Genomic DNA, 26,836 nt, shown 5'->3' with positions numbered 1-26,836 from the left:
TTTTCCATAATTTTGAACTTTTTTCTCAAATTCTGAGTTTATTTTCCATAATTCAGAATTTTTTCCCCAAATACTGAGTTTATTTTACATAAATCTGGACCTTTCCCCCAAATTTGGAGTTATTTTTAACAATTCTGAACTTTTTGCCCAAATTCTGAGTTTATTTTCCATAATTCTGAACTTTTTTTCTCGAAATTGCTAATTTATCTCACAATTTTCAGAATTGAAAAAAAGTCAGAATTGTGAGATAATAAATTAAAAAGATTAAAAAGCAATGACTTTTGTTTTTTAAACTTTCATTCTGGAAATAAGCTTCCACATGTTCATGTTGGACACTTCCAGGAACATGGAGCGGCTGCTGATGATTGGGGTCTTTCAGAAAGGTTTCAGTTGTCAGACGAGCTCAAGGCCTCGTGTCCTCTCTATCTATAATCCAGACCTCCATTAGCAGGCGACACACACTACATCGCAGACACGTTCAGTCCTACGCATCAGAAAACAGTTGTTCATGTTAGACAAGCGTCGGGCGAGTCATTTGAATGCGAGAATGAGGTTTTTAATTTCCCAGATTAGGAGCTGCAGCTGAATTAATCCTGTTATCAGCTCACAGCAGGCCGTGCAGGAGGGAGGAGGCGGGGCTCCGGTGTGGAGGCGGAGCTTTGACACACACACAGAGCAATGCTGCTTTTGAAGCAGAAGAATGAAGGGAAAATTAATTCTGTTGTTTCATATAAGCTTGCAATTCAATCATAAAAGAGAAGCGGCTGCTGCTGAGGAGGACACACCGTAATTAACATTTCAGCTCAGGCTTTGATTGAAACCGCAAATCCAGCAGGATTTATGACATTTTTTAAATGAAATTTAATGCTAATGTGTTTATTTATTATGGTTTTCTGTCTGTATTAGTGCTGCTTGTTAAGTCAAACATCTCTAAGAAACCAATCAGCAAGCATGTAGAAAAGCTCATCCCTCTGTAATTAATTCATATATTCTCCTCCTACATGCTCAACGTCTCTCAATATGTTTATTTTAGATTGGAGACTGACCGAGTGTATGTGTCCGTGTGTTTCAGTGTCTTCAATCTTCAGCGTTCCTAGCGTTAAGTTACAGCCGGAGTCTGGCGACAGCATCCAGGTGTGCAGCAAGAGCAAAGCCACGTCTAACAGCAAACACTGACCGCCGAGAGCCGAACAGGTACGACACGACTGACCGTCTCACTAGTGTGCGCTTTACTGCATACTGCACACTGTTTAGTGCAAACACAGTGCATTCAACATTTCTACCTATTTTGCTACATAGTCTTCATGTGACCTTTTTTAATAGCATGTTTAATTCTTTATTTTTAATTTATCTTTTTTTTATTTTTAGTAAAATTAACTTTTTGCAATCAAAAAAATAAATGAAAATTTAATATTTAAGTGAATATTTTGAATACTTGTAAACAAAGGAAGAAGTTTCTTTGTAGCTGCATTTATTTGATTAAAAATACAGTAAATACACTAAAAATAGTGAAATATTATTATAATGTAAAACAGCTGTTTTCTGTGTGAATATGTGTTAAACTATAATTTATTTCTGTGATGCTCCGCTGTATTTTCAGCATCATTCCTCCAGTCTTCAGTGTCTGTTCCACTGCGCTTCACACGATCAGTTTCAAGTGACCAAGTGTTGACTTTCAGTGCACAGTGTGCATTTCCATTGCTATTATGAAATATTGCACTAGACATCATCACATATCGCTGTGTTATTGGTGGTTGGTAAAGCAATGCACTAGTGTGCTGTTCCAGACATGCAGCATGAGCAGATTCAGCAGAGGAGGGTTTCATTGCATCTGCATGTAATCTGAGGTGTGGACGAACACATCTCACGCAGCTGGATAAAGCTCTTAATGGAGGGAAAGAGGCTTCTGTAGGATTAGCAGCTCAATTACAGGCAGGTGCGGTGTGAGATTTAAGACTGACCCGCAGGGAGCCGCCGACCTCTGAACCCCAATCACACAAACAGACTCATCAGAGACGTTTCAGAGACTCACACACACAGCTGAGCGAACGAGACGCCTGCGCTTTACATGCTGAGCTCACACTGCTTCAGCTGGGGCACACGAGTTTGGAAGAAATATAGTAAAAATAGTGAAATATTATTATAATGTAAATCATCTGTTTTCTGTGTGAATCTGTGTTAAAGTGTAATGTATTTCTGTGATGCTCCGCTGTATTTTCAGCATCATTCCTCCAGTCTTCAGTGTCACATGATCTTCAGAAATCATGAAAATATGATGATTTACTGCTCAGTTATTATCGGTGATCAAAATCAGGAATGGTTCTTATTATTATCAATGTTGAAAACAGTTTTTGGCTGCTTGAAAATGACTATCTATTAATTTATTTTTCAATTTTCACATTTCAGATTAAAAACATTCATCATTAATGAAAAGATTCTGCTTCATATTTTTGTGGAAACTGTGATGTATTTTATTTTTCAGGATTCACAGATGATCAGAAAGTTCAAAAGAACAGCATTTATTTGAAATAGAAATATTTTGTTACATTATAAATGTCTTTACTCTCACTTTTGATCAACTGAATGCGTCCTTGATTAATAAAAGTATCATACAAAAATATTGTGCAACGGTGTTCAACATTGATAATAATCAGAAATTTTTCTTCATCATATTTTTATGATTTCTGAAGATCATGTGACACTGAAGACTGGAGGAATGATGCTGAAAATACAGCGGAGCATCACAGAAATAAATTACACTTTAACACAGATTCACACAGAAAACAGATGATTTAAATTCTAATAATATTTCACTATCTTACAATATTTTTGTTTTAATAAATGCAGCCTTGGTGAGCAGAAAAACCATTAAAAAAATCTTGATTCTTCCAAACTTGACAAGTACTGTAATACAATGCCGTAAAACTTCCACTGAGCACATGCTGAATATTAATTATATATTCTCTAATTATAAGTTTCCTGTCATTAGACTCAAAATAAATCATATCTTCTACCTAAAACTAGTCTCATCAGCAGTGATCGGCTCTTTAACACGTTCATGAAGTTCAGGAATGAAAGTGAAGTGTTGTTCTCCTCAGCATGCAGATGTGTGTGTGTGTGTGTGTGTGTGTGTGTGTGTGTGTGAGATGTGCGCTGCTCCGAAGGGAAGTCACCCGCAGTGAGAGCGTGTCCTTTCCTCCGCTGTATTCATATTGAAATCACAGGCTTTGTGCTCGTCCGTCTCTAGCTGACAGACTCCTGGAGCTGCGAGACGCTCCTCTAATCCACACACACACACACACACACACACACACACACACAGACTGAACGCTCTCATGCTCATCTCTCACTCATTAGATGGAGGAGGCTCGAATAAAGGATTTAGATTTTTACAAATGTCTGAATTCTATTGTGTTGCATGCAAAGTATCAAAGCAAGAAGGATTTATTTGATTGATTTTCCTTTGTAAGAAATTACGTTTTTAAGAGTAAAATTATTTATATATGATTATAATGTTTAGATATAGTTTAAAATTAATGTGAATACTTTGAGCTTGTTTTAGGACCAAAAAAGATTTTTTAGGCTTCTTTTTGCAAAATATTATTAAAAGTCAGTCTTAAAAATGTCTGGATGACATTATATTACATACAAAGTATCAAAGCAGAGGGGTTCATTTTTATAGTATTTATTAAATGTTGAATTTTAAGCAAAAAAATTGGGTATGGAAATGCTTATGAAGCATTATAATAAATAAAATGCTTATAAAAAAAAGTGATGCGAAAAAAATATTAGGAGCCTATTTTAGGACAATTAAAAATAGGCTTTATTTTTCTTTACAAAAATAAAAATAATAATACAATTTCTTTGATTTGGGGAAAAAAGTTTTATTTAAAAAAAAACACAAATTATAGAGAAAAAAGCAACTGGGTTATTTTTTTTCTTTTCAATTTTTTAATTAGAATTAAATAAAGAATAATAAAAATTACTTCTTGTTAGGAGCAAAATCGCAGTTTAAAACTAAAGAAAAAAAATGTTTAGAGTCTATTTTTAAGACCATTTCAAATTAAGGCTTTATTTTCTTTATGCAAAATATAATTTATTTTATTTTGGGGGAAAAGACACTCTTAAAGAGATCTTAAAATATCATAGAAAATATCAAAGCAATTTCTTTCTGTATTTTTAATTTCAATCAAAACGTTTAATGTAAAGAAGCTTGCTAGGAGTAAAATAATAAATATGCACTGAAATGTATATATAGAACCTATTCTTATGACCATGTAAAATATTTAGGCTCAATTTTCCTTTTGCAAAAATAATATCTTATTTATTTAGTAAGATTTCATGATGCAGTATGATCTGGATGTGTTTTTGACAGGCTTCCTCTGTTTTTTCGTACAGTATAACCTGAGTTTGCCAGCACTCTGTGTGTGTTTGTGTGAGCTTGTGTATTATTCATCAGAAGTGCTGTGTCACAGACTGAACGAGAGAGACGCCTCTCTCACACAAACCACACAACACTGTCAGAGACGAGGGTCACCAGATGAAATCAGGGTCAGAAGAGATAGAAGAAGACCAGACCATCTATAGGCCTCTCTAAAGCTGTAGTTGATGTTAAACGTGTAATGTAATGAACGCTGTGCGGTCTGGAGAGGGAGATGTGTTCATGAAGCTGAAGTTTCTGAGAGTTCTGTCAGTCGTGCTGCTGATGCAAGAAGCCACCGATCAGCTGCAATGGCTTTGCATCTCATTAGCATAAATTAAGAGCCCAAAGGTGATTGGTTAGGACTGTGTTGTGTGCAGAATCTGTCTTTGTTAGTGGTGTTATGACTGTATGTGAGTGGTGTGTTTAAAGTCTTTATGCTGCAGTAGATATATTTGTGTGACTGTGGGTGGACCGGCTGCTTCCCTGTTAACATAGAAAAGTGCATTTCATTTCTAAAAAAAAAAAGTTTTTTTAATTGATACATTTCCAAATAAGAAAATTTTATATATTTTCTATGTATAAATATAATATATATTATATTGTATATTTTATATATTTGAATTTAATATGATCATTTTAAATGATAATATAGTATATATATAAAAAAGTAATATATATATATATATTTTAACATCGAGTGGATTTTTTTATTATTTAAATTAATTTTAATCAATAATTTATTTAAAATATAATGTATATTATATATTTAAAATATAATTTATAATAATATTAGAACAGAACATGATATATTCTGTTCTGTTCTGTATATAGACAATGTCCTGTTCTAATATTAATATTATTTTATATTCTATATATAATTCTCTCTCTCTCTCTCTCTCTCTCTCTCTCTCTCTCTCTCTCTCTCTCTCTCTCTCTCTCTCTCTCTCTCTATATATATATATATATATATATATATATATATATATATATTAAAATATCAATGAGTTTTTATCTAGTCTGATTTTCAGATTTTTTACTTTAAATGTATGTGTATAAATGTAATACTGTATATTTCATATATTTAAATATAATATATATTATTTATATCTGAACATACAGTATTATATTTATTTAGTTACAATATTTATTCTAACATAATATACAATATATAACAATAATCTTATTTTTTCATTATATAATATTTATAATGCGTTTTAAAATATAATAGTAGCATTATATTTATAATTTTTATATAATACATTTTCATATTTATTTATATTTATTACTTTTAAAATGTATGTAATATATATATATATTATTTTTATTTTTATTTTTTATATTGTATGAACATTGAATAAGTTAGGAATGACTTGATCACTGTAAGTGTTTCAGTGTCTGATTCTCTCTCTGTGTGAGTTTGTGAGTGATTGATTGAGTGAGTGTGCGTGTGCGTGCGTGCGTGTGTGTGTCTGTGTGTGTGTGTGTGTGTGTGTGTGTGTGTGTTTTGGGTCCAGGTTGGCAGTGGTTTGTCTGGGTCAGTTGGCTGGAGTCACAGGTCTGCAGCTCCACTGACTCTTTGAAGATAAACACCACAGACAGACAACCGGTGTGTACAGCAGCCAGCTGTGTATCACACACACACACACACACACATTCGACTGGCACGGTGAACACCTCAAAGCGTGTGTGTTTGGCACTGAAGCAGACACACACACACACATCAGAAGGTCAAAGACTGACGGATGGCAGCAGCTTGATTCTGATTGGCTTTCAGAGTCAGTTTCTATCAGTCGATCTGTAGAGGAACATCTAATCACTGGATCTGACGGCGACTGAGAGATTCTTCCGTCAGATATCGAGAGTCCGCTCATTATTTCACTCTGGTACCTTTCATTGGTTGGCTGTAGTGTGGGGCGGAGCTAGATTTGCTCCATTTGGATTTGATTGGATGATGTAAATGATCTGTTATATTATTGGTCAGCTTTAATGGTGCTGCTTGGTGATTCATGTGTTTGCGATTTATTTTTGCTGATAACATAACATTAGGTCAGAATTGCACTAAAATGCTGATTTAAAAAAAAAAAAAATTATGTGCTCTTTATTTCTGTTAAAAGACAAAATATTTTTGGGTCAGAATAAATATACTAAATAAATACAAAATTAATATTTATTAAATATTTAAACATGAAAGAATATATAAATATTAATTATATATTAATATATTATATTAATATATTAATTATATATATACAATGATTTCATAAGTAAATATTAAATCATATATTAAAGCAAAAATATATTTAAAACAATAAAAAATAATGTATATTTATTATAATATATTAATATTTTATTTTATATATTTTGTTCTTTATATATTATAGTTGTTGCTATGCTATGCTGCTCTAGACGATCTCATTCCTTTTTTCTCTGCTCCTCCCTCGCTGCGCTTTTCTCCAGTGATTGTTCAGTGGTGTGTGATTGGCAGGTGAGAGGATTTGATCTGATGAGCCGTGTGTGTGTGTGTGTGTGTGTGTGTGTGTGTGTGTAGGGGGGTGTTTCCCACAGACAGGTGTTTCCCTCACTCACACACACACACACACACACACAATTCATCTGTAATTTGTTGGTCACTAGAGGCACTAATGATATGCGAGGAGGAGGATGGGTGCGGAGCTCTGAATGGCTCATTAGCATAAGCTCCTTTCACTCCTCAGCCTCCAGTTTCAGTCTCTTTCTTTCTTTCTTTCTTTCTTGCCCTCTGCTCGACATCGCTCCTCTCAACTCCAGGATTGTGTGAACTACAGCTTGCTAAAACGAGCCAAAAATATCTCGATTTATCAGATCTGACGCTGCTTTACACCGTTTACCTTTGGTAAAATCACCGTAACGTACAGCCTCAGGTGACGACTTCACAAACATCAGGCAGGGCTAAAATAACTAAAACTGAATAAACAAAAAACTATACGTAAAAACTAAATGTAATAAAAACTACCCTATTTTTCGGACTACAAGTCGCACCTGAGTAAGTCGCATCAGTCCAAAAATACGTCATGATGAGGAAAAAAAACATACGTATATAAGTCGCACCGGACTATAAGTCGCATTTATTTAGAACTAAGAACCGAGAGTTCACATTACCGTCTCCAGCCACGAGAGGGCGCTCTATGTGTTCAGTGTAGACTACAGGAGAACTGAGCAGCATAGAGCGCCCTCTGGCGGCTGAAGACGGTAATGTTCTCTCTTGGTTCATGTCAAATTAATTTTGATAAGTCGCACCTGACTATAAGTTGCAGGACCAGCCAAACTATGAAAAAAAGTGCGACTTATAGTCCAGAAAATACGGTACATAGACATTTAAAAAGACTAATCAAAGTGACAAAACACCAAAAAAATACTGAAACTACTTAAAAAATTAAATGATAACAACATTTAAAAAATGTAAGCTAATTCAAAATATTAAATAAAAACTATAATAAAATAAAAACAGCAAAAAAAAATGTTGAATTGATAAATTCTTGTTATTAAAAACATAAAAAATGTAAAGACCTTACAGATCGAGGGGAGCAATAGATAGATTATATGAATAAGATTATATATTCAATTATATATATATATATATATATATTAGTGCTGTCAAAATTAGCGCGTTAACGCATTCGATTAATTTGAAATATTTAACGCGTTAAAAAAAAATAACGCAATTAACGCGGTTGCAGTTTTTTTTATTTCTGGTTGTGGCCTATGTGTGTTCAACGTGCAAAGAAATATGGATAAGACCAAGGAAGGACTTTTAGACGGAAAGTTTCAGTATAAAACTCTGCCGGATTACTCTTCAGTCTGCCACAAGAAACATTACTCTTCATTTAGTCTGCCACAAGAAACAGCAACATTAAAATCATGAACTCAAATGTCATTGTTTTAAAAAAAAAAAAAACAATGACTGTTGTAACAGTGCGTAAATCAGACATTTCTGTAACGCTAACGTTAATAAGCTTAAACGAAAAAAACGAAATAATTGTGTAGCGGAGTATTTTTTGTACACAGTGTCGCGAACTGTCAAAAACTGTCACTGTCCTCCTCAGCTGCAGCAACTTGCGCTCTCTCTCTTCATCAAGCTTTAAAACAAAAAGGGGACAAAAAGATCATATTGTCTTTGTGCATAGGCTATAGATTAATTAGATAAATGAATATCTAAATTTGTGCCTTGCCGTCTACGGTATTTTTTTAGAACTTAGAAAAAAGATGCTGCAGCCAATGAGCAGCCAGCGGGGGCTGCAGGACGACTCAACCTCCGCAGACAGTTTTTAATGTTTATCAGACAATAAATACTCAAGATTTTGCTTTAGTATAACTTCCGGGACAATTAGGGCCAGATTCGGGAGTCGGGACAACAGTTTAGATTTCGGGACTGTCCCGAATTTTTCGGGACGTCTGGTCACCCTTCCTGAAAGACCCGCATTACTTCATTAGCTTCAGTCTGACCTGCAGTGATACGATTCGAATTTGGTGAGGTGTCAGTCAGCGAATCATCAGATTCTGGTCTTGTTCTTGCAGTATTCAGAGTCTGAAGCCAAGAAAATATATTAAGTGTTGTTGTTAACTGTATTTGATTTTTAACCGAACCGAGCGTTGTGTACACTCATAACGAGTTTCACACACCTTCTCCGGCCACGTTGAGTTGTTGACACTTAACAGTGGGAAAAGCGACACATGCGCTATTCACTTGTATAACTTAAGGGTGAATGGGTAATGTAGTTTCTGCTCTGGGTGGGATGAATTAGGAAGCTTGCATTGTGAAGGGCGCTCTGAAAATCGGCAGTGCAGGTAAAAGATTAAAACCTCTATTAAAACATGTCCAAATGAGAGTACCGGTACGCTAAAAGCACGTTCTGGGTGCACGGAGAGGTGGTGGTATATTTGGAAGTGGCAGTACTGAGAACCAGTGCGTACCAGCCCACTTAAAGCACTGCAATGACTATACTTTGGAATTTTTTTGCAGTCCACTTAGAATTCAACATGGAAATCATTTTTGTTTTTTATTGACATTGATTGTTTTGAAATTCAAATGGTACTTACATGCCTGTGTTTTTATTTCTGTAATAAATATGGCTTTCAAGCCAACAGTTAATTTGGAGGATATTGATGGTTTATTGCAGGGATGTTGTTTACATGAGAAAATCTGTGTTACAAGTTAAATAAAAATTCCAATAAACAATCATATTTTGAATTTAAATAGTTTATTTGTCTTGAGTTTACATTAATTATTTACATTTTACATTTACATATGCAAAAAGTTTCAGTCTTTTAATCGCGATTAATTTTAAAAAATTGTGCGATTAATTAGTTAATTTTTTTTAATCGATTGACAGCACTAATATATATATATATATATATATATATATATATATATATATATATATATATATATATATATATATATATATATATTTGATTAAAAAAAATCAAGTTCAAAGTTATATATATGTGCACACATACACATATCACTACTGTGTGATTGCACTGTGCTACAAAAACATTGACATTTGGATGCTGGTATAAAGTATCTATTTGCTGTAACGTGTGTGTGTGTGTGTGTGTTCAGATGACAGATGGTGTTGTCTCTGAGCTGCAACCAAACTGGAGCAGCTTTAAAAGCGCTGTATGATTATTCCCTGGTTTTATTTCTGCAGCTGCAAACGAGCGTCCCGAAGCATCTCTCCTCTGCTGGAGCTCCTCTTCTCTAATCACAGCTTCTGAATCTGTGAGTCTGAGTCTGCAGGGAGAGACGCCGCAAACGTTTCGATCAGGCGCTAAACATCACCACATCTCAATTATAATGCATCGTGTTTAGGGATGAAAGTGTTTGGTGGATGAAGAGGCAGGCGACAGCGAAGGCCCACTCACTCTCTCTCTCTCTCTCTCTCTCTCTCTCTCTCTCTCCCTCTCTCTCTCTCTCTCTCTCTCTCCCTCTCTCTCTCTCTCTCCTCTAACGAGCTTCTGGAAGCAGGAACGCTGTGCTCCTCCGAGCAGAGCTGAGTGTCTTCTGTGAGGAGCCAGCCGTCCGGTCAGATCCCGCTCCTCGCTCGGTTATTAGAGTTTGAGTGTGTATCACAGAAAGAAGAAGGTCTGTTGACACTCGTCTCAGATCTCAACGAGTTGATGCTCTAGAAAAGTTTGAGTCGAGGCGTTCATTCCTGATATGGAGGTGAAGATGCTTGACTCTTTATGTAAACATTGAGTCAGTGTGAGGATGGCATCAGCGATGGGTGTGTCTGTGTGTGTGTGTGTGTGTGTGTGTGTGTGTGTGTGTGTGTGTGTGTGTGTGTGTGTGTGTGTGTGTAACTATATCTACTACGGTTCATCAGAAACTGCTAGTGTTCAGCGGTTGATGCCCTGCTGCCTTTAGTGTTGAGCTCTCCACCACTGGCTCTGTTGAAAACAGATCATTAATGTTTATTGTCTTGTCACAATTAACTATGATTTGTCTAATGAGCCTATATTTTCAAACAAAAATGGTCAAACAAAAAAGATTTGACAAAAAAAAAGTTTCTCAAATATTGAATGTTGAAATGAGCTCTAGAGACACTGTGAGTGGAAATGGAAAATGACATGTCTGGATCATATTTCACATCAAAATATAATGAACATAATATATAATCTTGTTTATTTCTGTTGTATTTCTGGAGAAATGTGACTCTCGTTGTCTTCTCTAGCAGTCGTGGACTCTCATGCACTGTATTCGCTCTCGTTTCGTTGTGTTTATTGTCAGTAATGTTACCGATTGTGTTTTAATCGAAGGCTTTGCTCGCTGCACGTACAGATGTGTTTGTTTTGTCGCAGATATCAGCTCTTTGGGGTTTTATCTCTCTTCTGAGGAACGCCGGGAACATTTGAGCGAGAGATTCTGTAGGAATGAATGCATTATTCATGCGTCTGGATAAGCTTTAATTAACAGCGCTGCTAGGGAATGAATATGTGTTTTTCCTTGCATTCACTCACAGCACGCTCGACTTATCAAAGGCCTGTGGCTCCGCCCACCCGCACCGAATTTGCATAATGCAAGCACCGCAGGGATGCAATTAAACGCGGGAATCTCTCCACTTACAGACACAATATTTGCACTTTCTGTGATTCCCGACGGGACGCTGACGGCGTCACAGTCCTCAGACCCGGGGTTTTCTCTCGCACTGACTGACCGCTGTTCAATTTGTTTCACCGTGTGATGTGAATAATTGATCGGCTCTTCAGATTCCCCTCTTATTTTTTGCTGTGTGATGCTGGGAAACATGAAATATTGACCTGCTCGGCTCTGGACAGAGAGAGTCAATCCTGCAGATGTGTGAGAATATAATCTATAAATAAATATAAATATATTCTTCCCTAAACGCTGAAGCCGCTTCGCTGCAGAATAAATCAAATGTGCTACATTGTGTCAGATCGTGAATATATGCAAATATGCAACAAATTTCCCAAGCAGATTTCCTCCTTCCCGACTCCTCCCTCATTTTTATTCATGACCTGCAAATTATTAAACTGTGTGCATCGTTAAGCACACACAAAACAGGCTAATTAATACACTTGACGATAAGCTGGAGCAGCACGAGGTCGTGCCGAACTACATTTTCATCACTAGAGCTCTAAGAGATGCTGAAAACAGACATTTAGGTCTTTAGACACTGTTGAAATCATCACAACATGCTGATTTAAAACAATTGACGATAAATGTACTGGATGAACTACTCATCCCATCATGCATTGCAAATGTGTGTGTGTGTGTGTGTGTCGTATCAGGTCTAGATTACTCTCTTCTGCCACGCTTCATTTACTCAGCTCATGCCCCATTAGTCAGAGCCCAGAATGCTCTGCACACATATGGCTCAGGGTTCAATTAAAGGCTGATTATGCAAAGGAGCGCTGCAGACTCTCTGTAATTTCCATGCATTAATTCACTCTTCGGTTGAAACGTGATCGGTCTCACTTACAGGACTGTAGCATGCGGCTAGCTTAGTGTTAGCATAGACAACAAGCAATCAATACTGACAGATGAGTGAATCTTGTGCCACACATTTACTTTTTATAGAACATGTGATATCTGTCTTCTTGAATTAATGTTTAGTGTTGTTTATTTATGTGATGTTGTTTTTTTTTAATTTTATACTTTTTTTATCTTATATATGGCATCCTTTATCTTGTATTATATCTTATAATCTTATATATTTTATTAATCTTTATTAGTCCTAAATGTAAAAGATAAAATAGAAATATATTTGTGACTCTATATATATATATATGCTTTGTGTGTGTGAAAAAGAGAAATAAAAATTATTTCATAAACTCAGATATATATATATATACACTATTATTATTTTTGTGTTTTTATTAAGTATGTTTTTAAATAAAAAACATTTTTTAAATACAAATATATTTTACTATTTCTGTAAAGACATTATGTATGTGTGAAAATATATTAGAAACGTATTAAAAATATTAAAGATAATACAACAAATTTTCATATATATTGTATTTTTATAATTTATATAGGACAGTAAGATATCACTGATTAATATATTAAGTTAATTGTGAAATACAAAAACTTAAGAAAAAAAATCCAACAAAATCTCATTATGATCAATAAAACAAAACCTTATTAAATTAAATTAAATTGATGTTAATCCATGAAATGAAATCAAAATCAAAGGCATTAGTAGCTGGCATGTTCTGAATATCAGGGCTATTTTTGTGACGTTTGTGTCATTTTTCAGACTGAATGCTGTTTGTAGCTGTTCTCAGTGACCACTGTTTATCTTCTTGATGGAATGAGCTTTGGTTTTATCTGGTGATGTCTCTCTGATGTCATCACAGTGACAGCGCTCCTTCTTGGTTTCTAACTAAATTCGGCTGTTTAGGACACATTGAGGTCTCTTCAGTCTTCTTCAGGCATTCCTTCCATCCTGTTTGGTTAAGTTGCATTGAATGGTAAATGATCCTCAGAAGCAGAATGCCAGCTGTCTCTCTCTGGCTCTCTCTTTTTTTGTGTGTTTTGTGGTCAGGCGTCTCTGTTTCCGTCCCCAGCAGACGGCCCGTCGTTCCACTAATGAAGTGACACCACACTGCCCACAAACATGAAGCCAAGCACTAATCATACGCTTCAGAGGAGGATTGCAGAACAAGCATGCACCGTGGGAAACCCTGAGGGAGATGTTGGTTTTGAGTCGGAAAGAAAAGTGCAGTTCTGTTGTAGAGTTTCAGTCTTTAGTTTCTGAACATGAGAATTGAACTCTATAGAGACTGGTTATCGATTTGATGTTTTTCTTCTGAGGTTGTGGGTTTGAGTCCCAGAGAATGCATGAAATGATCAAATGTGTAGCTTGAATTTATTGCAAGTCACTTTATAAAAAAGTATCTTCCAAATGCATTAATTCAGACTGAAAGAACGTCAGACACACACACCCACCCACACAGACACACACACACACAGACTATTTGGAGAACAGTGAACACATTTGTTCTCAGATTACATGAGGCATTTGAGCTTATAAAACATAAAACAGCATTTGCAACCTTTTTTTTTTATTTATCTCAAAAGTAATATACAGGGCACTTCAAAAACTAGGCAAATTATCACTTTATGCATTGACAAACAATAAAGACTTTTTAATAAATCAGAAATTAATTTATTCACAACATAAATAATAGATCGACGTAACCCTGTAAAGCCTGAAATAGTAGTCAGAAAATGTAATTGCATTGAACCTTCAGACATTGTTTTTTTTTTTTTAAGGATCGTATTTGATCCATCTGGCTTTATGACTCATATAGTCTAATAAAGTGAGAATATAGAGGAAAACTATTTATTTCAAACTGAGCAAAAATAATGTTCACCAAACAATGTAGCTCCTCAGAATCAGTTGTGGTTGCAACAAACTGGTTGCCGAGCAACATACAGAAGTAAACAAAGGTGTTTGTTACTTTGTAGCGTAATTGGCATAACAGCTTCGAACGCGGCTCAGCCAATCAGAATCAAGGACCGGAACATTCCGCTTTATAATCAAAAATACATCATTATTAATGCCGTTATTTTAATGCATTAAATGCAATAAATTATTTATGCTAATATTTCCCTGAACTCCAGTGTTTGTACAGATTCTGAAAGATAATGCAGACTAGAGAAGCGGAGCAGGAGCGTGTGTTCGGGGAAGCAGCAGGTCATTGGTGTCGAGCACAGGAAGGGTTGTTGTGTCGGACGAAGCCGTGTTCGTGTTTGATTGACAGGCGGCTGTTTGATGTGGAATCCAGGAGAGACGGCCCGAGGCTGGGCTGAGCGTCAGATCCTGCTCTCGCATTGATCTCATCATCAGGGCGTCTGTCTCTCCACCGGCTGACCGGAGCGACCATTGACTGATCAAACCGTCCCGAGTCAACAGAGCAAACGCGTCTGTGAGCCAGGGGTCTGTAAATGGTATATTTCTTTAGATTTTCAATGTAGATCATCACTTCTTTAATCCAAAGAAAAAGCTCTTAAATCATTTTTGGTTGTTTCGCTGGTTTTATAAAGCATAAAACCATCATTAAAGAGATAGTTCACCAAAAAATGACAGTTCTGACATACACAGACTCCATCATATATTCTGAAGAAGTTGTGAATAAAGCAGAGATTATTAGAGCATGTTTTACACACACAAAATACTATTGTAGTCTTTCTACTTCATTTCATGTTTAATTCAGGGGGTGGCTTGCTATATGTATTTTTATTAAATTTTTAATTATTTGTGAAATTTACCAGCAATTTTTTTTGTAAATGTTAAAGATTTCAGTATAACTGACGTACAATTATAATCTTTACTAAAATTTTGAATTAAATTTTATTTGTGTTTTTCTGTTTTCATGTTCATTTTAGTTAAAATCGTTTTTATTTTTATTTTATTTTTTGCTGTTTTTAAATATGTCTATAAAATATTTTTTTATTTCTAGTTAAACTAAAATAAAATAAGAAGTGTTGACAACTAGCTTTTATAAAATAGTGTTTTTTTTTTGTTTGTTTTTTTAAGTATTTTATTTCAGTTAACTTTTTTTTTCATAATAACCCTGGATCCTACACCATTTTTTAAGTGTAAAGCAACATTAGCCTCAAATCTTAAAATTGTATTTATTTATTTATTTTTTTGAAGAGACAATGAGGTTTAATGTTAAAAGACGTTTTGGTTCATTATGCACAGTGATTGTTTTGCTTCAGAACGGCCTTTTTGGGCCTTGAACATTGTAATTCCCATTGATTTTCTAACACAGACAGCTGAAACATTATTTGTTTGTGTTCTGCCAAAGAAAAAAAATCATATAGATCTGGAACGACTCAAGACTTACGACTTAACGACAGAGCTTAAAGTTTTCAATGAAATATCCCTTAAACCTGTCTGAATTGGGAAAGCTGGAGAAGCCCTAATTCATTATCCACGTCAAATGATTGGATCCTTTATTATCTCAAAACAGCTGCAGTCTAAAAACAAGCACAATGGCATTGGAAACTCATGAAGTGCAGTGGTTTTTGGCACTGAATAGAAGTCAAAAATGCACAGATTTCAAATGCGTTTAATGGTTTTGATACATAAGATATGAGCTCTTATTATTGATCACTCCCTGCTGTGGAAAAACCCTTTCAAGAGTTGCCAGAGAAGCTTTAATGATCACCTCCTGCTCTCGCTGTGGCTTCACCAAACCACATCCATGTCTAAATATATTAAAGGTGTAGTTCTCCTGAAATCTACAGACCTGCTTTTTCCTCATCCTCATGTCTTGTTAAAACAAACTGCATCTCAAAAGTGATCGTCCAGTGATTGAGACGCTCTCTGATGAAGGAGATTGTGTTGTTAGTGGGGCTCCTGATGGATGCTTTATAGCCCTGCGTCACTTCATCTTGTGTGACATAAAGTGGGAATTTCCCAGACTTTGAACAGGGAAGGAGAATCTACAAGCAGCTTTAGTGTTGGGCGTGGGGAAAAATATATAGTGTTCACAATCTCACAGCATGTGCTTTTATAACGCCTTATTCAGTCCTGATAGAGATTCAGATTAACATTGTGTATCTAACAGTGAATCATTTGTCCTTTTCATGCAGTTACTTCAGGGTTATTTATTTACTCTAGTATTGTTTATTAATATTTTGAATAAGCATAAAAAAAAAATTCCCTTAAAGGTTGCGAATTTTGTTTTGTGCTTTTTTTTATTTTTTTTATTTAGGTTTAATTTAATTATTATTAAGTTGTAATAATAATTTATTATTATTATTATTTTAGTTCAGCTTTATCTCAATAAACAAAACCCCTAGAATTCATTGCTGAATTATATGATTTGTGGTATAGTGGTTTTATAGTATTTATTAATATTTTGAAGTAGTGTTTATTTTAATATTTTTACTTTTCTTTTTAATTTTTGTTTTAGTAATTTTGTGTGCTTTTGTAATTTTTATAGATTTATTTATTTGTATAATTTTATATTTAACTGTATTTTTTATTACTATTTTTATTTTATTTTATTTATTTAGTTTAGTAATTCTAGTACTTCAACTTAAACCTTTTTTATTCCAGTTAATTGCCAAGGTAATGTTTCTAATATTCTTTTTTTATTTCAATTTTAAGTTTATCATCCAATATTTATCTTTCATTTTATTTTCTTTCAGCTTTATATCAATTAGGGAAAACCCTAGAATTCATAGCTTGTTGTTAAAATGTTGCGATGCAATAAATAGTTTTTTCTTTTTGCTAAATGTGTTTTTGTTGTAGTGATGTTCGGGTGAAGTCAGATCACACACTTCACACACACACAGAACTAGAACAACTTTCAATATATATATATAGTTTACATTTATATGTATTTACATGTAATTTTAGTACTTAAAGTTATTAGTTTAATCTGATATTTTTATACACATTCTGTGATGGAGGTCAATGAAATTAAAACGAACAGCAGTGACGTACTTGAGTCGCGTCCTGGCCGAAACACGACATTCCTGATCCTTTAATGACTGGAAACTTTTCAGTACACATTAAATCCTTGTTTTTAATTAAATTTGCACTTTTAAGAAGAAGGAAAGTAATCTAAGTGAGTTCATTAAAGCGATAGGAAAACTTTTCTGAGACGTACAAACACTCACAGTCGTATTAAAACATCAGCGAGGCTGTGTGTGTCCGTGTGTGTGCGCACGCTGTTTAATGCTGGTCTGACGCACTTCATTACACGCTTTGAAACTTGACGAGGCTTGTGTCGGCGGGGGGGTCAGAGGTCACAGAAGGGGCCCTTCTGCTGGCTGAGGACTATAGGAGCCCTTCTCCTCATTGTGTTTGTTAAATCAGACGCTCTTCAACACATCTGACATTCTTCTGCTCACACGAAAACCTGACGCGCATCGCTGAGAGATTCACATTCTCTTCTTGTGAGGATATTATTGGGTGTTTTTGATTATTATACTTGACAAATATTAAGTGCAATCTAAACATGATCAGCTTTAACATCTTTTAGTTTTCGTGTGTAATTTCTTCCTCACTAGCGCCACCACGTGGAGTTGCAAAAATGATTGTTTACAAACAGGTTTCCTGAAGACTTTCCTGCTCATCAGTTTGTTATCGTTTAGTTGAACTAAAACTATTAAAAATAGTTTTCCTCAATTCAAATGGAGCTCAAATAAAATGAAATATAAATATTAAGTGTAAAACTTAAACTCAAAACAAAACCAAAAAAATGTTCCCTAAGCAACTAATTGAAATAAAAAAAGTACTGAAATTAAATGACTAAAACTGGAATAACAATAAGTTTAAGCTAAACATTTTTTTTTAATAAATAAATAAATGGCTAACAAATATACTAAAACTTAAAATAAAACACTTTAAATTTAATATATAAAAATAAAAGCCTTAAAAATATTAATTATTGCTTAAACTAAGCAAAAAATTTATTTTTATTTTGAAGCAACACTGCTTCACCATTTTTTTTAAATAATTGTTTGGAATATTAGTAAATAAATCAGAATTATTGAAAAATATAATTTTTATTTCAGCTTTTGTTTGTTTATTTCTTTTTCTTATTGTTGTTGTCGTCATCATCTATTATCAACTTAATGCCACAAAAAATTTTTTTAAATGAAAGCAGTATTTAACTCATTTTCTGTATGAATTTCATTTTTCATGCATTTTTGATAAATTAATAAATTGAATGAGCATCATATCTTTGACCCGAGCGCAGAAAGAGAAGAGAAAAAGGTCTTGAGAGTAGAACGAGTGCATTTCACTGCTTCAACATTTAATGAATTAGTTTGAGAATTAAAGGGAATATTCAATAGATGATCATTTCTGACTCTGTCGAGACGAGCTGTAACTGAGCGAATACATTCAACCTTGCTTCAACCTTTACATGAACTTACAAGTAAAAGACTGTAGTGATTAAAATAATGTGGCATTTTTATATACGATGCTCAGCGGTATGAACCAAATGTATGGGTTTGTAGTGGGACGTTGTGTTTCTGAGCTGGTTGATTTCTTCGTTCACAAACATACACTTTTGGCTCTTGATAAAGGCAGCGTCCTTCCACGATCTCTGATTTCTGGCACACACACTTGCAAATCCTCCAGGAACGGTTTTCCAAAGGCATGGATTGAAATCAAGTGGGGGAAGGGCAACAAAGAAAGGAAGAAAATCTGAAACGAGAGCGTAAGAAAGAGAATAACAGACTGCCAGAGAGAGAGAGAGGTCGGACACACAGAGAAACATGCATTATTTATTAGCAGTATGGTCAATGGGGAAAAAAAGAGAAAGATTAGCTGAGAAACAAGCGAGCCGGATCTGCTCTTCCCCACACACACACACACACACACACACACACACACTTTCCTCTGCATCCCATCATCCTCCTCACCAACACTGTAAAGCTGCTTTAAAAATTAAGTTGATAGAAATACATCATTTAATATAGTTAAGGCAAAACATTGCAGGCGATTGGGGTAAAAATGAACTAGATTCAACCATACTTCACCAGCTCCTAGATTACATTAACAATTACAAACATTTTGCGTATTACAAAATGTTTTTTAATGTAAAGTATAAATAATAATTAAACGTGCACTAATTTTCACACATTTCCTGAACATCGGTTATAGCCAGGTTCAAAGTTATTGTTTAGAGTTAAAGGTTTTTTCAAAGGGGTTTGGGAATTTCAGTTTATTACTCCATAAATCAGAAAATACTGTCAAGAGACAGACGAAAATACATTTTTACCATGTTTTTAGGATTAAAATGTTGTATAAATCAGTGTGAATAATTTATTAACAAATCCCTCAGTAAAACCCTTCAGACTACAGAGAAGGATAAAACTGCAAAGTTTAGATGTAAACACATGTATTTTGGGCTTTCTTTCCACTAGTCTGAAGCAACACATTATGGAAAGCCAAATGGCCCAACATTTCAAAATTGACCAGTGCATGAAAGCCTCGTCCTTAACTACAGTTCAGTTGCTGAAAGTGCACATCAGGACTGACCTTCAATGTTTTTGTCTCTCTTGTTTTGCAGGTTGGCTCTGTCAGCTGTCATGAAAAAGACACAAAGAAGGAGGAGACCGCAACGACTCTTAATGTTTATTTAAATTATTTAATTTCTGGCTGGTTTGGCCTTCCACATGGGACTGAGAGCAAATCAGTCAAATCTGAGTTTTACCGTCTGGAAAGTGGCGTAACATTCCCACATCGACTGCATGCGAACTACGTTCGGACTTAAAACAGCAATTAATACGAACTTTTTGTGTATGTAGCTACCTATGTACGAATGTTTGTACAGTTAAATGAGTGTCTATCTAACAGAACAAACCAAAATGCCCTTCCGTGCACAATCACGCATTATCGAGACCAAGCTGGCATTTTGCATTTCCTGCAATCTTACACTTTGGTACCGTCCAGCTGCACTCCCAATAACATGACAATAATTTCCACAGAAATAACTAGGGATGCACCAATGTATCAGCCAATAATCGGTATAGGACGATAAAATCAATTAGCGATTAGACATAGATTGCTTTAAAAACAGACAATGATCAGGGCCGATTATGTCCTGTTAATCAAAGGGGATTGCAACTTGTGTTGTGTTGAATTTAAGACTGTCCAAATTAAAGCAATAATAACAAGTTCTGTTTGACCCTATAGCACCTGTATTTTAAGCCAGGGTTGCTAGATCACCAAACAATATTTGTAATGAACCTCCCGTCCAATAATCAAAGGAGCTTTGTGTTTTTTTTTTTACTTCTGATAAGAAAAAAGGTCTCAGCACTCAAATAATGTCCATCTTATTGCATAATTTGAATAATAAATGCCGTTTGATGCTTTTACTTGTGGCGTTCAGATCTCTGTAGCACTTCAGTTCAAGAGGCAGTGCAAAGCGCGAGTCTCTTCCACTTTAAAACAAGTTATAGTGTGAAATAAACATGAATAAACATCAGAAGGTGTTGAAAGATACAGTACATCTTACAAAAACGTATAATGTCTCATATTATCACTCAATCAGCATTTCAACCGAAAGACGTCAAATAAAACAGCTTGTTAACAGTGTTTTGCTTAATGTTGCATTCACCTCAGGAAACTTATCCAGTGTGAACAGTTGGTTAGGTAGCTATAAAAACATTAGAGCTTATTTATTGTTAATTATATAAGTTTTTGAATAAATCTTTCATAAAGACAGTTTTTATGAAAACTACCTTGTGTAATTGAATTGTATTGAAACATTTGAGTGTGATTATTATATATAGCATTGAATATACTGTAGTTTTGTTCATTTTAATCTGTAATATTATGTACCAAATTAAAGGTTCCCTGTATAATTTATAGCATTAATTGGGAGAAATTTCTTTCCTTAAGAAATTGAAGTTATCGGTATTGGCAAATATCAGTCTGAATAATTGTTTACCAGTATTGGCAGACATCCTTAATAATCGGCTATCATTCTGAATAATCAGCTATTGGTATCGGCAAAATCATTCTGAATAATTGTTTATCAGTATCGGCAGATATCATTCTGAATAATCGGCTATCGTTCCGAATAATTGGCTATTGGTATCGGCAGATATCATTCTGAATAATCGGCTATCGTTCTGAATAATTGGCTATTGGTATCGGCAGATATCATTCTGAATAATTGTTTATCAGTATCGGCAGATATCATTCTGAATAAATATCTATAGGTATCGTATCGGCAGATATCATTCTAAATAATCGGTTATCGGTTTCGGCTGAGAAATTTTGTGTTGGTGCATCCCTAGTAATAACGATAATTGCAGTGACAATGCGGTTGCAGCCTGACGGTGCACTTTCACTCACTGCAGGGACTGCGCTAAAGCAATGAACACCATAGATAACTGCGAGTCTCGTGTACGTCTGTGTGCGTTTACATGTGTTGAGTGTTAAATACAGGCAATACACTTGCACTGGTGCTACTGTCCATGAGAAAGAAATTCACCCGTCCATGTTTGGAAACAAATCTATTTTCGCTGTTCCGTCCGAAGGCCCATGACAATCATATAACAAACTGCACTTGTTAACCGATCATTAAAACGTCCCAGATTTTAGAGGATGTTCGCACAGAACGTGTTGTTTTTTATTTAAATGGACATCTCTGTATCTTGTAGCATGAGCTCTGCATTTTTTATTACATTTATGCATTTTTCAGATGCTTTTATCCAACTTAAAGTACATAGCATTCAACATATGATCAGTTAATGCATTCACTGAGATTTGAACACATGATCTTGCTGTTGCTTGCACTACTTTGTAGTTATCATGCATTACAAAAAAGTTAACATGAGAACATATAATTTTTTAATTGTATCCAACAACTATTTTAAATATTTTTCACAAACATATTTTAATATTTTAATTTTCTTTCAATTTAATTTTTGTTTTTTTACATTTTCCACAAAATGTTAACATTATAAATAGTTTTTTCTTTTTTTCTTTTTTTTACTTTAAAAATTGTATTTATTTTTTATTTCATCTGTTTCTTATTTTGTATACTTTCCTAAAGCTGAACCTTTAGAAGCATAGCACTAGCAACAGCACGATCATGGGTTCGATTCCCAGCTAAATTCATATGCATGAACAAATGAAATTTTGTTTGGTATTTGAAATTAGTATGTTCCTTGAAATAGAAGTCTCTGCCAAATGCATAATAAATGCAAATACCAAACAAAACACATATATATTTTTTATTTTGGGTCTGAACACCTGCCTTTAACCATGAAATGGGTCAAATTGAAAACTTTAATTTGAAACAGAAAACTTTCACACACATTCCACAACACACCAGTCTCAAAACTTTCATGAACCTAATTGAGAAATAGTCACATGATTTCAGCTTAACCAGTAACACAACTGTGTTGTGGGTCAAATTGGAACATAAATAATTTTTTTCTAGCCGTTTATAAATGCAAGTATGCATTATGCGAACGGCCTTTAACATTTCAAACTGAAGTGTTGTTGATGAAGCTTACGCATTTCTCAAGCATCCTTTAGAGAAGGAATTTGATCTGAAGAAATTTCCCATAGTGCACTACTCTCCTAACCTGCATATTTGAATACTGATACCGCTCTTCCTGCTCATGTTTGTCCATTTGGTTTCCGTACAACAGACGATAATAATATAATCTTCATTTGGGTACGGTATTTTCTCTTTCTGTCAATATGTTGTTAAATATCGATGAAGTTTACTTTCTATAAGTGTAGGAGCTAATTGAACAATAGCAATGTTTGGCTCTGCACTGTTAACACGGATCGAATAAAGAAGTCAAATGAGTTCAGATAACACACGTGTACAGACGTGCATGACGTCCAGTGACACATCATGCCTTTGCAGTTAATATACGGTACAAATTATTCAATTAATATTTGTGCAAAATTAAGTTCTTGATTCAGCTTTAGTCATAATGTTGTGACTAACATCCAGAGGACTAGTTAAAGAGATTTATGGACTTACTGCGAATGCAGTTTTCAATGTGTTTGCGCAACATTCCTGCTAATAAGGTCATGTTTTACACTTGAATTTTCAGTCAGGCCACGTACACACTGCATAACCTGATTTTCACTCTTAATCCTAAATTTTATTTGGCTGATATAGTGATAATCATAGCAACATTGTGTTTGCTTTTTTGAACTAAAGAAATTTTAGGAAAAGAAGACATATTGATGTTTTTAACACCCAATTCACTAAAGGTTTTAGGCAGATTCAGTTACAGTAAACATGCACTAAACAAAATTGGTGCAAATTAGTAAATTCAATGTTCTACACTGCAAAAAAATAAAATAAAATAAAATTTTCTTGTTTTCCAGTGCAAATATCGAAACATTCTAAAATCAATATACATTTATCTGAGATGCATAAAGATGTCTTTAAAAATTGTTTTCTGTACAAATTAACAAAATAATGTGTTTTTTGCGTAAAACGAAAGAAAAAAACATCAGTGAGGTAAAAAAAATAAACTTGTTTTCCCTTTGAATTGTTTTATTTTTTCTTACTAAAAGGCATTTGCAACTTTTATCTCACACGTCTGCCATTTTTCTCGCAATTCTCAGAGAATGTCAATTGCGAGATATAAACTCAGAATTGCGACTTTTTAACTATGATAGTATATATTAGAAATCTAAAGTAAAGTATAAAAGTCAGAATTGTGAGAAAGATTATGTCTCGTAATTCTGAGTCACAATTGTAACTTTTAATCAGAATTAACAAAATTGTGAGAGAAAATTGCGCAATTACCTTTTTATCGTTTAGCATGTAGCTTATACATGCATGTATATATATGAATTATATATCTTTTAAATTTTGCTTCTTGTACTTTACTGGAAAACAAAAATACAGAATAAGCAACATATTGTTTTGCAGTGCATGTGAAAAGGAGTGACACCCGTATCATTCTGCAGTGTGAATGTGGCCTTTATTCAACTAACCAGTTTATAATTACATATTATCAGAAATGAAGAGACTTTTTTAGTGTTGCGACTATGAAGCTGGCTGTGATTCTATCGAAACGTGAAGCCGCATTAATGCCTCCACACATTAAAGGATTCCAGCCAGTATTAGCAGCCCAATAATTATTTTCTTGAAACATGTAAGAGCTCCTCCCGTCTTTGTGGCGGTCGCAGTTTTACATGCAGCATGCTGTATTTTATCGTCACTTTAAGGTGTGTAGAGTCTCCTTTTTTTGCAAGAAAAAGGGTTGGAGAAAAGTAATAATAAATGATTATTGCACATTTAGCACTGTGACAAACACAAAAAAGAGGAGACATCATGTTTGCATAATCATTGGCGCTTGCTTCAAAGTATTTATGGAAGCCCGTTTCTGCCATTGAATTAAAAATAAAACAAGGTAATTATGACTCTTTCTCACAATTCTGACTTTTCTTTTCTTTCAGAATTGCATGATATAAATTTGCAATTGCGAGTTATAAAGTCAGAATTCTGAGATAAAAACTTGGAATTCTGACTTTTTTTCCCTCACAGTTTATGTCGCAATTCCGACTTTTATCAGTTTTAGAAATACGTCAAAACATCCAATTCTGAGGGAAAAAAAAAAGATTTTCTTAAAATTGTGTTTATATATCATAATTATAAAATTCGATCAAAAGAGTTTATTATCTTGCAGTTCTGAATTTTTCTTAGAATTGCAACGTTATTTCTCAGGATTGCGAATTTAGTGAGTTTAAATCTCGCAATTCTGGCTTTTTCTCACGATTGCGAATTCTGAAAATTACGATCCAAGTGCAAATTTGTATCTGCCAATTTGTACTATTTTCTCGCAATTGTGAATTTATATGCGAAATAAAAAAAATCGCGATTAACATTTTAAAATTTTTCATTTAGCAGCAGAAAGGGGCTTCCATAGTTATAAAATTGATAGATAGATAAATGTAAATATACCATGAAAAGGGAACAGCTTTAGATTCCCGGTTTGCTCTGCTATGGAATGTGCTGTCAATAATACCATATTATTCTCAATTCATCTGTGAATATTTACTCTTTTTGTAATCTTTGTTATATACTAGGCTGTATATACAGTATATATTCCGTGTTCAGGCTCACAAACGCACCCTAGACTGATTCATATTCTCGTTGGGAAACAGGCGTGTGGAGGTTGGACATGCATCCGCTGTGCTGAACACTGAATCTGTGTTTTCGCTTCACTTGCCTATATCTATTATTATTTTTTTTTTTTTGTAAGATGCACTGAAATAATGCAGACTTTCGACAAGCAGTTCTGGAGCCTAGATGTGTAACTTGTCACTTTATAATGAACGACTATATTAGAGTAGGAATTGCATTATTTGTTAGAAACCTGTATGTAATGTTATTATGGAAGATGTAATGTCCTTCTGTAAATGTTGTTAATTGTTGTTTTACCTGAATATAAATAAAGTTTATTAATGCTTCAAACCAACCGCCGTTTGCACAATCGATGATTCGAAGCGATCAATAACATGTGACTAATATTGTCACAGAGTTTAAGAGGTAATGATTTTTGCTTCTGCACGATCTTATAAAGTAAAGATTTGTTATTGGCATTGATGGTTTTGTGCAAACTAATCTTTAAAATAGGTTCTTTATAGAGGAAAAAGTGTCTTTAGATCAGTAAAAATTTTCTTCACAATGTTTTTTTTTTTTTTATGAACTGTTTACTGAAAAGTTTTTTGAGGAAGCAAAGGTGGTAAAATTAAAAAAAAAAAACTTTTGCAACCTTTATTTTTAAGAGTCTAGACGCCATAAATCTGGGCGATTTTGGTTTACATAATGGTTAATTATTTGATTTAATTAATTGAAAAGTTTCTGAAATGTCCAGTCTGAAGTGATAAACATATTTAAAATAGAATATATTGGTTTATTTACTCTCCAATAGAAAGTCCAGTATGAGCAGCTGAACTGGTAGACTATTTCATGTTTATCAAAAAATACATTGCACTATAAAACCAAATGGAGAATGGCTGAATGAAATCTTGAAGTTGTTTTGTATTCAGCCAGTATCCAGACTCTTAGTGAAGGCTGTCTTTACATTCTCCTGTCAGAGCAAATCATGTTCCTCTCATTTCTCCTACAGACACAGTAACCAATAGGAAGGCAGCAGTCATGGCTACAAGTTAGGGGCCGTCTCTGTTTTTTTTTTTTTTTTTTCACTGCAAGCTGATTTTGCTCATTGATATTTAGCAGATTTGATCAATTGTTTTAACATTCTGGAGAGATCTTTAAGGCATTTTATCCATTCCGAGTCTAAATCTAAATCTGCTTTGTCACATTCATAATTCTACATTATTATCCTTTTTATGACATTGTGTTTAAATTTACCCTGGTGTGGATCACCTACTGTAAAACCCATAGTACCATATATATAATAATTTATTTTGA

At 34.2% G+C, this 26,836-nt stretch overlaps 1 protein-coding gene and 1 long non-coding RNA gene across 4 annotated transcripts in view; one reads left to right on the top strand and one right to left on the bottom strand.

The window, feature by feature from the left end:
• Positions 1–20,006, top strand: part of LOC113059402 (cyclin-dependent kinase 14) — a 151,103-nt gene extending 131,097 nt beyond the window's left edge. For all 3 annotated transcript variants that reach the window (XM_026227871.1, XM_026227872.1, XM_026227873.1), the window contains 2 exons: positions 1,073–1,194; positions 19,976–20,006. In XM_026227871.1, the coding sequence (XP_026083656.1) occupies positions 1,073–1,176 (104 nt within the window). In that variant the 3' untranslated portion in view covers positions 1,177–1,194; positions 19,976–20,006. The remainder of the gene's footprint in view (positions 1–1,072; positions 1,195–19,975) is intronic.
• Positions 20,007–22,418: 2,412 nt separating this feature from the next.
• LOC113059406 (uncharacterized) lies at positions 22,419–25,909 on the bottom strand. The gene is made up of 2 exons (XR_003278087.1): positions 22,707–25,909; positions 22,419–22,671 (listed from the first exon to the last, which is right to left on the bottom strand). It is a non-coding gene; the product is annotated as an uncharacterized LOC113059406 (long non-coding RNA).
• Positions 25,910–26,836: the final 927 nt, after the last annotated feature.

Source organism: Carassius auratus, chromosome 41 (genome assembly GCF_003368295.1).
Source record: "Carassius auratus strain Wakin chromosome 41, ASM336829v1, whole genome shotgun sequence".
Taxonomy (NCBI): Eukaryota; Metazoa; Chordata; class Actinopteri; order Cypriniformes; family Cyprinidae; genus Carassius; species Carassius auratus.
Note: the sequence above shows the minus strand (reverse complement) of the source record. Positions and strands in the feature narration are given on the sequence as shown.